Source organism: Lepus europaeus, chromosome X (genome assembly GCF_033115175.1).
Source record: "Lepus europaeus isolate LE1 chromosome X, mLepTim1.pri, whole genome shotgun sequence".
NCBI lineage: Eukaryota > Metazoa > Chordata > Mammalia > Lagomorpha > Leporidae > Lepus > Lepus europaeus.
This window is the reverse complement of record NC_084850.1, coordinates 35,909,451-35,925,335: the sequence shown is the minus strand read 5'-3', so window position 1 is coordinate 35,925,335 and position 15,885 is coordinate 35,909,451. Positions and strand designations below refer to the sequence as shown.

Here is a 15,885-nt window from a genome sequence, read left to right as displayed (position 1 = left end):
GTAAGACAGTATGGAGACAACCTCACTTCTTAAAATAGAAAATGACACACACAGAATCTATATTAAGGAAGACAGTAAATGTGTATGGGAAGACATTTTGAAGTGAAGCCATTTAAGAGCAAAGTCAGAAGGCTGATGGTCTGGTTAAGTTGATGAAGGCTGCCTTAACTGAGATGGCACCAACTAATGACCAAAGGAATTTTTTAAACCAATTTTTCCCAAAATTGTTTTTCACCATTAACAAAAATGAACAGATATATGAACTAGATGTATAGAGACAAACCATAAAAACAAATGAGTGGGAAAAAATCAGTTGTGGGCATATAGGGTCATACTATGAAACTGTAAGTTCTGTAAACCATATTGTTTATGAACATGTATATGTAGTAAAATATAAACACATAAGACAGGAGGGTGACAGGCCAAACTCATGACAGCAGTTGCATCTTAACATGAAAGAAAGAAAATGGATCTGGAAACTGAGGGCAAAGGAAACCTCAAATATATCTGTAAGATTTCATTTCTTTAGACAAATAAAAAGATGAAGCAAACTTAAAATCTGCATTTATTGGGGCTGGCGCTGTGGCGCAGCGGGTTAAAGCCCTGGTTTGAAGCGCTGGCATCCCATGTGGGCGCTGGTTCAAGACCCGGCTGTTCCACTTTTCATCCAGCTCTCTGCTGTGGCCTGGGAAAGCAGTGGAGGATGGCCCAAGTGCTTGGGGCCCTGTACCGGTGTGGGAGACCCAGATGAAGCTCCTGGCTCCTGGTTTCAGACTGGTGCAGCTCCGGCCATTGCGGCCAACTGGGGAGTGAACCAGTGGGTGGAAGACCTTTCTCTCTCTCTCTCTCTCTCTCTCTCTCTCTCTCTTTCTCTGCCTCTCCTCTCTGTGTAGCTCTGACTTTCAAATAAATAAAAAAAATCTGCATTTATTAATTTTGGATACTATGTATATGTGAGTCTGTTACATTATTCTCTGTAATCTTCTGTATTTTTTTTTATAGTTTCTCCCATTCTGTTAATTGCCTCTTCTGTTTCCTGTTTATTTTGCCACACAGACACTTTTCTTTTCTTTTCTTTTTTTTGACAGGCAGAATGGACAGTGAGAGAGAGAGACAGAGAGAAAGGTCTTCCTTTTGCCGTTGGTTCACCCTCCAATGGCCGCTGCGGTAGGCGCGCTGCGGCCGGCGCACCGCGCTGATCCGATGGCAGGAGCCAGGTGCCTCTCCTGGTCTCCCATGGAGTGCAGGGCCCAAGCACTTGGGCCATCCTCCACTGCACTCCCTGGCCACAGCAGAGAGCTGTCCTGGAAGAGGGGCAACCGGGACAGAATCCGCTGCCCCGACCGGGACTAGAACCCGGGGTGCCGGCGCTGCAAGGCGTAGGATTAGCCTGTTGAGCCATGGCGCCGGCCCTGTAATCTTCTGTATTTTAATCATGAAAAGGTTTTTTTTTCATATATTTTAATCATGAAAATGGAAACAGTAGCTCCAAAGTTATTCCAATGAGCAGGTGTATAAAGTATTATTTTAAAATATTGAATTACTTCAAAAATAAAATACTTTTTTAAGATTTATTTGTTTGAAAGAGTTGCAGAGACACACACAGAGAGAGTGCTTCCATCCATCCACTGGTTCACTCCCTAAATGGTTGCAACAGCCAAAGCTGGGCTGATCTGAAGCCACGAGCCTGGAGCTTCTTCCAGGTTTCCTACATGGGTAAAGGGGCCCAACAACTTGGGCCATCTTCCATTGTTTTCCCAGGCCATAGCAGAGCTGGATCAAAAGTGGAGCAACTGGGATTTGAATCAGCATTCATATGGGATACTGACATTGCAGGCAGAGGCTTTACCCGCTACACCACAGCACCAGCCCCCAAAAACAATTTTCGGGGCCAGCACCGTGGCTCACTTGGTTAATCCTCCACATGTGGTGCTGGCATCCCATATGGGCACCGGGTTCTAGTCCCGGTTGCTCCTCTTCCAGTCCAGCTCTCTGCTGTGGCCTGGGAGGGCAGTGGAGGATGGCCCAAGTGCTTGGGCCCCTGCACCCACATGGGAGACCGGGAGGAGGATCCTGGCTCCTGGCTTCAGATCGGTGAAGCACCGGATGTAGTGGCCATTTGGGGAGTGAACCAACAGAAGGAAGACCTTTCTCTCTCTCTCTCTCTCTCTCTCTCTCTCTCTCTCTCACGGTCTATAACTCTACCTGTCAAATAAATAAAAAAAATTTTTCAATAGTCCCTTTAAGGGAGACATTTTAGATTCAAAATAGTTTCAAAATATCTTATTACAGAGACGCTAGTAAAAAAAAAAAAAGAGTTCTCCCTTGCTTAAAATGAAAGGGGAGAGAGAGAAGTATGAGCATTTAGAGTCCCTAGTTTTTCTGTCTAAACATGTTAGATTGAATCCCTCTTCTTTTTACTGCTGCATCCTTGATCCAGGTATTTATTACATCATTCCTTGATTACTGCTACAGCCTCTTACATTGGCATCTCTGCCTACAGTCTCTCCACTTCCAAATTAATCCTGCAAATTATTCTTCATCAACTGTCTCTGCTTTTGCTCGATCATTCTTCTGTTTAAAAAACCTAAAATGATTCTCCAGTGCCTTGCACATCAAGTTAAATGCCTTTCCTTGGCTTCCAAGACCCCCTATAATTCAGACACACTGCATTTAGCCAATTTGCTTTTTATTTTGCTACACAGAGGCCTCCATTTTAATCAGACAGCTCTCCAATTACTACTGCACATACTATGCTTCCCCCTGCTGGAAATATCCTGTTCCCAATTCTCCACTTACTCAAACTCTACCATTAGCCAAAGTATCAGTTCAAGTCCTACTTCTTAATCAAGCTTGCTCACTTCCAATGCACAGGGCCATCTTTCTGCTCCTAATCAGCACTACTGGTGAAAATATATTGGAGGCCTGTACTCCTAACCACAGGGATCCACAGCCAGGCCCAGGGACCATGTGCCATGTGCAAAGCTTACTGTGCACAGTCAGCCCTCTGTATTGGTGCATTCCACATGCCTGGGTTCAACCAACCACAGATTGAATTTTTTTTTAAATTACATCTGTACTAAATGTATACACACATTTTGCTTGTCATTATTCCCTAAACCACAGTTTAATAACTTTTACATAGCAATTACATTATATTATATTATATTATTTTTAAGTAATCTATAGATGATCTTGAAGTACACAGGAGGATATGTGTGGACTATATGCAAATACTACACCATTTTCTGCAAAAAAGGGACTTGACATGGGGGGACTTGGGTACCCATGGGGTGTGAGTAGGAGTCCTGGAACCAATCCCCTACAGATACTGAGGGATAACCGTACTTTCATTTCTTCAGAGGGAGGACCTAGAGTTTTCCTCGTATTATCATAAAAGATTTACGAAACCTTCACTCCTCAAACAGAAACACAAGCAACAATAAAAACAAAAAATGAGACTGAGCTAAATGTTTATCCATTTTCTGTATGACTTGGGAACACAATTTAGCTTTGTCTCCCCAACTAGTTGCTACTTCCTTGAAAGTGAGGAGTTAACCTCTTACTAGTTCTGAGGCAAGGCAGAGCACAAAGACATACAAGATATATAGATAAAAAATATATATAGATAAATAAATCCCACATTTTACATATTTATCTATATATGGTGTATATACATTTATATATTATATATATATATATACACACACACACACACAAGGCAGAACACAAAGACATCATATATAGATAAATAAATCCCACATTATATATATGGTATATATACCCACACGCACACATACACCCTCATATACATGATAGCAAATAACCACTTGCTTTTTTTATCTTCTTAAACTAAGGATTAGTTAAAAAATAAAAAAAAAACTAGGATTTGGTTTCCATGTCCCAATCTGCAATAGCTACCAAGTTGTACACAAGCGCATTTACTTCTGGGCCTTTAAAATATGATCTGTTGATTTCCAAAAGTCCAAAGGAGTTATTAATCCCCATGTCTAGCAACTAAAGCCACGTTTCTGGGATCAAAATGAAATACTATTTATGAGAAGAGCTAAGTTACTACAAACACCATATTAACCCGATCTCAAGGAGGGGGGCAAGGAGGAGAAAATTATATCCTTAATAAAATTAGAATCTCCTGGCCGGCGCTACAGCTCACTTGGCTAATCCTCTGCCTGTGGCACCAGTACCCCGGGTTCTAGTCCCGGTTGGAGTGCTGGATTCTGTCCCGGTTGCTCCTCTTCCAGTCCAGCTCTCTGCTGTGGCCCGAGAGGGCAGCAAAGGATGGCCGAGGTGCTTGGGCCCCGCACCTGGCTCCTGGCTTCGGATTGGCGTGGAGCGCTGGCCATAGCGGCCATTTGGTGGGTAAACCAATGGAAGGAAGACCTTTCTCTCTGTCTCTCTCTCTCTCTCACTGTCTAACTCTGCCTGTCAAATAAATAAATAAATAAAATGAATTTAGAATTTCCACTATCCATAGCCATTGGAATAATGTAATATACATTTCAGTTCTTGGAATTACAAGAATGGCCCAATTGTTAATGCCTTCCCAAGTTCATGTTGACCTGAAATTGACTCAAAATAGCAGCCAAGGTTGACGTTTGTCATTATGCCTTTAATTAATCATTATTTACTTTTCAGTCAAAATCCTGTCTAAATGGCAAAACAATTTGAAGAAAAGGCATCTATTTAACGCTCCAATTACTGAATATGTATATATTTAAAATAATCCTTAAAGGGTTTTCTTACTTCATTCAACATTTGTTGAGTACCCACTACTGAATGAAATAGATAATAATAGTTAAGTGTATGAATTCCACAGCTCAAAAGACTTTGATTCAAACACTAGCTCACCCCATTATTAGATTGTGCGAGTCTTAAGAAAGTCCTTTAATCTCATCAAGTCTCATACTTTTAACCTGCAAAACTGAGATAATATCAGCTTCCAGGGTTGCTATTAAGGATTATATGAAATGCTACAGGTAACACACTTAGGGTAATACCTAGTACAGAATAAAACATTCAAGCAATGACAATAAAAATCATCACTGTCTCAAACATCACTATAGATAGTGTCAGAGCAGTGGCAGGGGGACAAAAGCCATGAAGTTTCCATTCCACTTAGGAAGACAGATACGCATAAGGATGGCTTTTAAACTATTTACTTTTTTATTATTAATAAAAAGCAAGAGGACATGACACAAATCCAGTTCTTAAGGTTACCTTTGTCTTCAGCATCAGGAAATACTGTGTTATCACTAATGTTGTAGGAAAATAAGATGCTGTCAATTAAATAATTAGATGCTTTCTTGGTGAAATTCACAATCCAGGAAAAACCAGACCCAAACTGCACTGCTATTTTGGGACCAAAGTGGTCATCCCCACAAATGCTTCCATTATATGTCACATTGCGAAGATCTGAAATAGTGGCGATTTTCTAAAAGAGAAAGAATTTTGCAGGTGATGAACAAATAGGCAGCAATGAACACCAAGCATTTTTTCAGGGTATGCCATTTCAGTCTAAATCACACATTTCTGGGGCTTGTGTTGTGACACAGAGGGTTAGGCCACCACCTATGATGCCAGCATCCCAAATTGGATCACCGGTTCGAGTCCAGGCTTCTCTAATTCTGATCTAGCTTCCTGTAATGTACCTGGGAAGGTAGCAGAAGATGCCCCCAAATACCTGGGTTCCTGCCACCTATGTTAGAAACCAGGACAGAGTTCCTGGTTCCTGGCTTTAGCCTGGCCCAGCCACCAGGCCACTGCAGCCATCTGGAGAGTGAACAAGAAGATGGAAGAGCTCTATGTGTGTGTCTCCCTCCCCCACCCCTCTCTTTCAAATAAATAAATAAATAAATGATTTTTTTAAATTATACATTCCCATGGCCAATTGGCTGTCTGCCTGGTTTACTGTATAAACTAGTCTTAGATTCTATCAGTCCCCTGAAAAAATTCATGTATGTCTAAAAAGAAAAGGAAAACTGGCCTGAACTGTTTTTAAACTGATCTTTAAAAAAACAGGTTGTAAGGATCAAGCATTTCTCTAGCAGTTAAGTTATCAAGGCATCTGCATCCCACACAGAAGCACCTGGGTTTGAATCCCAGCTCTGCTGACTCCAGCTTCCTGCTAACGCAAATGGTGGGAAGCAACAGTTATAATCCAAGTAACTGGGTTTCTGCCACCCACATGGGAGACCTGGATTGAGTTCCCGTCTCAGGCTTTGGCCAGTCCCAGTCTCAGCCACTGTGGGCATCTGGTGAATAAATCAGCAAATGGGGGATGGTGCTTGCTCGCTTGCTCACATTCTCTCCGTCTGTTTCTCCCTCTCCCCCCCCCTCTCCCTTTCCCTCTCCCTTCCCCTCTCAAATAAATATTTTTAATTTTTTTAAATGAGGTGATAAGTAGGCAGGACCTTCATGAAAAGAAATAAGTTGAAAGCATTAAGAAGATGGTCAAAAAAGAGAGCTTTTAATAACAAGGTATTTTACAGAGACAAGATTTGATGTTTGCAAATTTTAAATATATTACAAAAGTAGTTAGACTTGAACACCAAAGAGTCTTCAGATAATCTTCCCATAACCAACTCTAAGAAAAATTACAAGAAAGCTAATGAATTAGAAGAAATATTCATTCCAACACTAAACAATATCTACAAGTGTATATGCTAAATAGTCTAAATATTAAGTGAGTTAACATGAAATCTTATTTGTAAAAATTCACCTAAAGTATTAAAAAAAGTCAGAGTTAAATTCTTACTATAGAACTACAAGAAAAAGTAAAATATTTACTTACATTAGTTTTGTTGGTAGCTTCATAGCGTATGGTGAAATTCATCTGCCACTTTGCATAAAGGCAAGTGACATTTTCTGAATCTGTCAAATTAAGTTCCAATGCATATGACTGGATGGCTCCTGTATTTATGTAAAAAAAAACTAAGATTTTTAAATTGCACTACAAAATATGTAGAAACAACAATTAACTGTATATTTCAAAATAGGTAGCAGAGAGGATTCTAAATGTTCCCAACACACACACACACAAAAAGTCTGAGGTTATAGATGCGCCAATTACCCTGATGTGATGATCCTTACACATTTGTATGCATGTACTAAAATGTCATCCTGTAATCCATAATTATGTACAATTATATTTACTTATTTATTTATTTAAAATAAAAAGTTCTAACCACCACTGAAGTTCAACAAGCTCTAAAATGAAGCAAGGTATTTTTTAATATATCCTAAGTGATTATTTTTATTTGTAATTTCTAGCAGAATTCTGTTGATAAAGTTGACATTACCCCTTCCCCAGACCCAAGATGCCTAGGTAATGGCATAGACTGGTGACATTTGCATTCTGCCTCCTAAAAAGTGTGTTAAACTCTTGCTTCTCTCAAAGCAGCTGATGAAATGTTCTCTGCAAAAATAATGATAGATCTGATGTTCTATGGTCTTGATGCTTTAAGTCTGTTTGCAAGTTACACAACCTACAACACGTAGATGTCTTCCCCAACTCTTTTATTCTAATGTGATCAGAATCCTCCTAAGCATGTGCAATATATGACCAAAGTTGCAAAGGGTTGTTAGAGCTATAAGAAAAACATTATTTTATAAATTGAAAGTTCATCTCTTTGTTTCACTTTAAAATCTAGTTAATTAGCAAAGCCAAAGAATCTTTTGACATGCATTCAAAATTGCTTCCTAAATTCTCTTTGGGGCAGAGAAAATTTACAGAAACAGAAAAGGCTTGGGACTTTTTACACTTAAACTCCCATTTGATGCATTTAAACACAGGAACATTATCTAAGAGCCCAAAGACAGAATACTAACTCAGAGTGGGGAAATAGGTCAGCAAATACAGAAGTGTAAGTAATGGACAACCACCTAACGATTCACACACAATACCCCAGGGCTAAGCTGTCTTCTCTCAAGATAACAGCATATTCTTTAATGATATCTGAGCAATCCAGTGTCATCTACAGGCAGGGTCATGCTAGAGAATGTAGAAATAAAGTCCTAGTAGGAATGCCAAGAAGGTGTGCCTCAGCAACAGTTTTCTAGTTGTACACAAAAACCTATTGTCAAGCTCCAGAGATCTGGCTACCTTAGTAAGCCTAAATAGCATGTTTATTCTAAAGCGTGTGCTAACAGTGACTAAATGTACTGGCTAAGGCACATTTTTAAAAAACCTTATGAGACCTAAGTCATTGTTACAGTGACTTTTTTCTGAGTTGAATATGGAATGGTAGCTATGATCCTGATCAAGGGGTACCCATCATGGTGTTTAGAACTTAAACTTTTTCGCATCAATTGCAGATTTGCTTTTTATACAACATATTCTTCTTGTATTCAAACATTCAAAACTTACAAACAACTAAGAAAAGCCCCACATGTATTAAATCATTTTCTTTCCATACATACTACAGGAAATGGAGAAAACCACGTAAAATAGTAATGAAATCAATGTGTCCCAAACTGACAGAACTGAAGCTTTATGAAGCAGAAAGCAGAGGTTGTGGTTCAGATTTATCACCTGACATCAAATTCAAGACTATCTGGTGGCCCATGAACAAAAACAGGAAGACCCTGAGAGTTCCAGCACAATGTCCATTCTCTTCACAGCCTTCCTATCTAGGATATCTAGGAAAGCCATACCTAGTCTCATCACTAACTGCACAGGGATACTTTCATCCAAATATCTATCACCTCAAAGTCAACAACTCCAAAACTAGGATTCATTTGCTAACACCAAACCAGTTCCCTCCTCAGTCTCTTTAGTACTAAATGAAAGACAGGACAGTAACTCAAACTCAAAAGTTTTGGAAAGAGTTTCAACTTTGTGAAATCCTATCAATTGTTTCCTTTCTAATTTTCTCTTAAATCCAATCTTTGCCTTTGATTTCTTTTCCCAATCTACCATCCTGCCTTTAAATTATTACACAAGCCTCCTAGCTGTGCCTAGAAGTACTCTCACATTAATAATAGTCCTTAAATACGACTTCCTTTCAAGACACTTTTTTTCCCAAAGAAATCTTTTACTTAAAGAGTACAAATTGGGGCCGCAGCAGGTTAACGCCCTGGCCTGAAGCGCCGGCATCCCATATGGGCGCTGGTTGGAGACCCGGCTGCGCCACTTCCAATCCAGCTCTCTGCTATGGCCTGGGAAAGCAGTAGAAGATGGCCCAAGTTTTTGGGCCCCTGCATCCACATGGGAGACCTGGAAGAAGCTCCTGGCTTCGGATCGGCACAGCTCCGGCCATTGTGGCCAATTGGGGAGTGAACCATTGGATGGAAGACCTCTCTCTCTGCCTCTCCTCTCTCTGTGTAACTCTGACTTTCAAATAAATAAATAAAGCTTCTAAAAAAATAAAGAGTACAAATTTCATAAGTACAACTTTAGGAATACAGTGATTCTTCCCACTATACTTGCCCTCTCACCCCCAACTCCCATACCACCTCCTCCTCCCTCTGCCATTCCCAGTCCATTCTCCACTAAGATTCATTTTCAATTAACTTTATACAAGAAGACCAACTCTATACTAAGTAAAGATTTCAAAAATTTGCACACACATACACAAACTGTTTGAGAGCAAGTTTTACAGTTAATTCTCATAGTACAACTCACTGAAGACAGAGGTCCTGCTTGGGAAGTAAGTGCACAGTGACTTCTGTTGTTAATTTAACAATTAACACTCTTATGTATGACGTCAGTGATCACCCGAGGTTCTTGACATGAGTTGCCAAGGCTATGGAAGCCTTTTGAATCCACAGTCTCCGTCAGTATTTAGACAAGGCCATAAGCAAAGTGGAAGTTCTCTCCTCCCTTCAGAGAAAAGTACATCCTTCTTTGATGGCAACTTCTTTCCACTGGGGTCTCACTTACAGAGATCCTTCATGTAGGACATTTTTTTTTTGCCACAGTGTCTTGGTTTTCCATGCCAGAAATACTCTTGTGGGCTTTTCAGCCAGATCAGGATGCCTTAAGGGCTGATTCTGAGGTCAGGACACTTTCTTGTTTAAAAACGTTTATTGGCTCCAATATTCCCATATTAAATTTAAATTCCTCTGCCTGTCTTTCAAAGTAATCCTTAATCTTGTCCCACCCTATTCCTTCAACTTCTCTCAAACCATTTTTCCCAGAACACACCCTTTAATCCAGTTAAACTTGTTTCCAACAATCCCAAATGTCATACTCTGTTCAACCTCTATCCCTAGGCTTCTACTGTTCTTATTTTTTAAGATTTTATTTATTGGAGCCAGTGCTGTGGCACAGCGGGTTAACGCCCTGCCTGAGGCGCCAGCATCCCATAAGGGCACCAGTTCAAGACCTGCCTGCTCCACTTCCGATTCAGCTCTCTGCTATGGCTTGGGAAAGCAGTAGAAGATGGCCCAAGTCCTTGGGCCCCTGCACCCATGTGGGAAACCCGGAAGAAGCTCCTGGCCCCTGGCTTCGGATCAGCACAGCTCCAGCTGTTGTGGCCGTTACCTCTCCTCTCTCTGTGTAACTCTGACTTTCAAATAAATCTTTTTAAAGAAAATATTTTATTTATTTGAGAGGCAGAGTTACAGTCAGAGAGAGGGAAAACAGAGAGAAAGGTCTTCCATCCACTGGTTCACTCCCCAAATGGCTACAACAGCCAGAGTTGGGCCGATCTGAAGCCAGGAGCCAGGAGCTTCATCTGGGTCTCCCATGCAGGTGCAGGGGGCACTTGGGACATCTTCCACTGCTCTCCCAGGCCATAAGCAGAGAGCTAGATAGGAAGAGGAGCAGCGAAAACACAAACTGGTGCCTATATGGGTTGCTTGCGTGGCACGCATAAGCTTAGCACTGGCCCCGCTTCTACTGTCCTTAACATCTGAAAATTGACTTTCATCTATTGACCTAAATATTCACCTCAAGAAGGATTTCTGGGGCCAGTGTTGTGGTGTAGTGGGCTAAGACTCTGCCAGCATCCCATATGGGCGCTGATTAGTGTCCCGGCTGCTTCTATTCAATCCAGCTCTCTGCTAATGGCCTGGGAAAGCAGTGGAAGATGGCCCAAGTACTTGGGCCCCTGCATCCACATGAGAATCAGGGAAGAAGCACCTGGCTCCTGGCTTCAGATCAGCTCAGCTCTGGCTTTTGCAGCCATTTGGGGAGTGAACCAGCAGTCAGAAGACCTTTCTCTCTCTCCCTCTCTGTGTCTGTAACTCTCTCTCAAAAAATAAATAAATAAATAAATAATCTTTTTTAAAAGTAGGATTTCCTTCTCTTTTTGGCTGCTCCAAACCTGAAATATGGTCCCCTTGGTTAGAATATCTGGCAGATATCACTGCCCATTATAAAAGTTGGAAACATTGGATACTTCCTTTCCTAGAATGTCATGCAGCAAGAAGGAGCACTTGTGCTAGGCTCTGCCTAACAAAAGTATCCATCCCAGACTTTAAATGCAAGGGCCTCCAATGGATCCAGGACTGGAACAAGCACACTGGATGGAGGGGGGAAGTAGCTGCAGGAGATGGAGCACCCAGGCTGTAGGTTCAGCAGAGCTGATGGTAGTGCAATTCAGTGGTATGATTTTGGGGGTATATAACCAGAAGGACCAGTCATTCTGAGCTATTTAATATATATTTTTATACAGCAAATTTTTAATGATATATAACATACATGGGAAAAGTACACAGAATAACATATATAAAGGAAAACGTGCACATAACTAAATATACAGCTCAAAGAATTTCCACAAACTTAACCCACTGGTGTTATGAAACAACATTATAAATACTCCCAGAGGGAGAGGGAGAGGGAGAGGGAGAGGGGGAGGGGGAGGGAGAGGGAGAGGGAGAGGGAGGAAGGGAGAGGGAGGGAGGGAGAGGGAGGGAGGGAGGGAGAGGGAGAGAGAGATCAGTTATCCACTGGTTCACTCCCCAAATACCTGAAATAGCCAGTGCTGGACCAGGCCAGGCCAGGCCAAAGCCAGGATCCAGGAAGTCCATTCTGGTCTCCCACGTGGGTGCCAGGGGCCCAAGTTTTTATTTGTTAATGTTCATTATCCTGACTTCTAACAATATAGATTAGTTTTATTTATTTTTCAACTTGATACAAATGGAATCATTCACTATGCTCTTTTCACATCTAGTTGCTTTCATTAAACATTACGTTAGTGAGATTCACCCATGTTGTATGTAATTGTAGTTTATTCATTCTCACTGCTTTATTTCTATAGCTTTTTATTATTGGGTGAATACTACACTACCTACCTATGCTACTGTTGATGGGCATTTGGATCATTTCCAATTTGGTTCTATTACAAAGGCTGCTATAAACAGTTTTACATATTATATTATTACCACATGTGAGTGTGGGTTTGTTGGACATATATAGAAAGAAAATTGTGGCATCAAAGGGTATATAATATGTCCCGATATATTCATCATAAATTATTTTTCTATCTGAAATCAATAAGATTTTCTTTCTCTTGCTTGCAGTTAAGAAGCTAGACTGATATGCTATCCATTTTTCTGCAGCAATTTTGTCCCCAAAGCTTTCCCTAAGTATAAAAGTCCTCAAGAAGTAGGTACAATGCACAGCCCCACATTTCAGTATTATTTCATACTATCCTGAATTATTCAGTTAATTTATGCCAGTAAATTCTGTCTCCTCCATACCATCATAAGCTCCCAAATAGCTTTCGACTGTCACTTCACAACAAACTGGTGTGCCATCGGAAATTACAGTATACAGCAACTAGTTTGTTACTTAAAAAAAAAAAAAAAAACCAAAGTCTGTGAATGAATGATATGTATTGATGCATTCAAGATTCCCTTTTGATAATGTGTCTCTCACTCATTTAAATTCCAATATGCTTTCTTAATCATATAATCTTATCTACACCACAACCCCCTAGGAGTGTGCCTTTTATATGAATGTCATCCATCATTGGTGCTGTGGTAGAGGAGACCATGTATATTACTTTTCCTCTATCTGCTATCATTCCTAGTAGTGCTTGCTGAATACATATGAGATTTTCAATAAATACTGCAATAAGAATATGATTACAGGAAGGCTAGGCCTCTAAATTTGCCAAATCATGAACCTATCAGTATTCTGCACAGTCCCTCAAACTCTGTATCAGTGTTCTCAATAAATTTTCAAATGGAATTCAAGCTAGGAAGAATACTTTTCCCATAATGTAAGTTTATAGTTTAAATATTTACACTTTGATAAAAAGTCTCTAGCAAGCAATTTCCATCTTTATTGCTACGTTTGATTTTAGAGTTCTCAAGCCATTTTTGTTTAAAAGGCTTTTATGACATGAAAAAGCCATAGCTGAATATATCCTAGAGTATATAATTATAGAGTTGAGTTATTCTCCAAAGAAGAAAAGGGCATGTCTCAAAGTCAACTTTCTCCAATTCAAATATCCTCTCAATCCTGTTTCCAAAAAGGTCATTTCTAGGTTCTTTCAGAATTCGACTTTATTTGTACAAGCATGAGATACTACAAAAAGTGGCTAGGTTTTTACAAGTCTGTTTGATCCAAAACATAACTGAAAAATATTCATCTCCAAACAAAACTGGAGGTGGGGGAGGAACATAACACCAGCGATAAAACCAAGCCCATAAAAAACAGTGACCTAAGAAGTAATATAATGAGGTAATTAAGAACCCCCATCTCTATGGTTGAAGAGCTAGAATTCAAATCAAGCATTCCAACTTACTAGCTGTGAGACTTTTGGCAAGTTACCCTTGCTGTGAATTGTAGTGTGTATTCTCTGACAGGTTCTTTGAAAGCCTATAACTCATCAGAGCTAAGAGAACTGTACCATGCAAGTTAGAGACTCCAGTTTACAAGTTTCCTTTCTGGTAAACTCAGCACCTTGGGATCCTTCACAACTTTTATGTTTATGTTTACTTTCACCATATTTAACTTATGCACTTTTGTTCTCAAACTCATCAACTCAGAATGATGTTTATGGGCCAGTGTTAAGGCACAGTAAGTTAAAAAATGGCTTGTGATACTAGCATCCCATACTGGAATGCCAGTTCAACCCTGGCTGCTCTGTTTCCAATCCAATCCACTGCTAATATATCTGGAAATGTAGCAAAGGGTGATCCAAATGCTTGGGCCCCTGCACCCATGTGTGAGGCTCGGAGCTCCTGCTCCTAACTTCAGCCTGGCCCGGCCCTGTCTGTTGTAGTCATTTGGGGAGTGAACCAGTGGATGGAAGCTCTCTATCATTCTCCCCCACTCTCTTTGATGCTCTGCCTTTCAAATAAATAAGAATGGTATCGAACAAAAGATCTTCTTTAAAAAAATTTGGGGGGGGACTGGTGTTGCAGCTTAGCAGGTAAAATGACCACTTGCAATGCCAGCATCTCATAGGCACTGGTTTGAGTACTAGCTGCTCCACTTCTGATCCAGCTCTCTGCTAATGTGCCTGGGATTTCAGCAAAGATGGCCCAGGTACTTGGACCCCTGTACCCACATGGGAGACCTGGATGAAGCTCCTGGCTCCTGGCTCCTGGCTCCTGGCTCCTGGATTCAGCATGACCTAGCCCCGGTCACTGTGGACATCAGGAGAGTGAATCAGCCAATGGAAGATCTCTTGCTGTTACTCTTTCAAATAAATAATCTTTCAAATAAATAAATAAATATTTTTTTAAAAATTTGAGAGGCAGATAGAGAGCTCTCCCCAAATACATACAATGGCCAGACCCCAGGCTAGGCTGAGGCTAAAGTTAGGAGCCAAAGCTAGGTGGTGAAGCCAGGAGCCAGGAACCCAATCTAGGTCTCCTGCATAAGAAGCAGGAACCTAACTATTTGAGCCATCACTGCTGTTTCCTAGAGCCTGCATTAACAAGAAGCTAGAGTCAAGAGCCAGAGCTGGAAATCAAACACAGGCACTCTGATGTGACATGGGCATCTTAACCATTAGGCAAAATATTTACCTCCAAAAAGTTCTTTTTTCCAAAGATTTATTTACTCAAAAGGCAGCATGGCACACAGGTGTGTGAACACACATGCACATGCACACACACACACAGAGAGAAATCCATTTTCCATCCACTGGTTCAATCCCCAAATGCCCACCACAGCCAGGGCTGGGCCAGGTTAAGCCAGAAGCCAGGAACTCTATCCAGGTCTCCCATGTGGATGGCAGGGACTGAAACACAGCACCTGCTGCTTTCCTAGGCACATTAGCAGAAAGCTGAATGAGAAGCAGAGTAGCTGGGACTTAAAGCAGCACTTCAATATGGGATGCTGGCATAGACAGCAACAACTTAATCTGCTGTACAATGCCAGCTCCCAAAAAGTCTGTTTAAAAACCAGGACACAGAGGCTGGTATTATGGCATGGCAGGTAAAGTCACTGCCTGCGATGCCAGCATCCCACCCATATGGGCACCAATTCAAGTCCCGGCTGTTTCAGTTTCAATCCAGCTCTCTGCTAATGGCCTGAGAAAAGTAGTGGAAGATGGCCCAAGTCCTTGGGCCCCTGCCACCCAAGTGGGAGACCCGGATGAAGCTCCTGGCTCCAGCCTGGACAAGCCTGGATGTTATAACCATCTGGGGAGTGAATCAGCAGATGGAAGATCTCTCTCTGGAGCACTCTCTCTCTCTCTCTCTGGAGCTCTCAATCTGTAACTCTGACCTTCAAATAAATAAATACATTTTAAAAAGATAAAAGAAAAACAGGACACAGATGCATGTAATACCTATTTATTTTTTCTTTTCTATTCAGAGTGATAGTCTTCCCCCTGGTTTAAGTCAGATTAACTGTTCCTAATTTACAATTCTCAATACAGGTACACTCACTGCATTCAGCTGCTTACACTCTTGCTTTCTGGCAAGACTCTTAGAAAGTTGGGGGGTGGCATTTGGTGC

The 15,885-nt window shown here is 41.0% G+C and overlaps 1 protein-coding gene across 3 annotated transcripts in view; it reads right to left on the bottom strand.

The window, feature by feature from the left end:
• The window catches only part of LAMP2 (lysosomal associated membrane protein 2), a 49,117-nt gene that overhangs the window by 28,108 nt on the left and 5,124 nt on the right, over positions 1-15,885 (bottom strand). For all 3 annotated transcript variants that reach the window (XM_062184534.1, XM_062184532.1, XM_062184533.1), the window contains exons 2-3: positions 6,812-6,930; positions 5,239-5,452 (exon numbers count right to left, since the gene is read on the bottom strand). In XM_062184534.1, the coding sequence (XP_062040518.1) occupies positions 5,239-5,452; positions 6,812-6,930 (333 nt within the window). The remainder of the gene's footprint in view (positions 1-5,238; positions 5,453-6,811; positions 6,931-15,885) is intronic.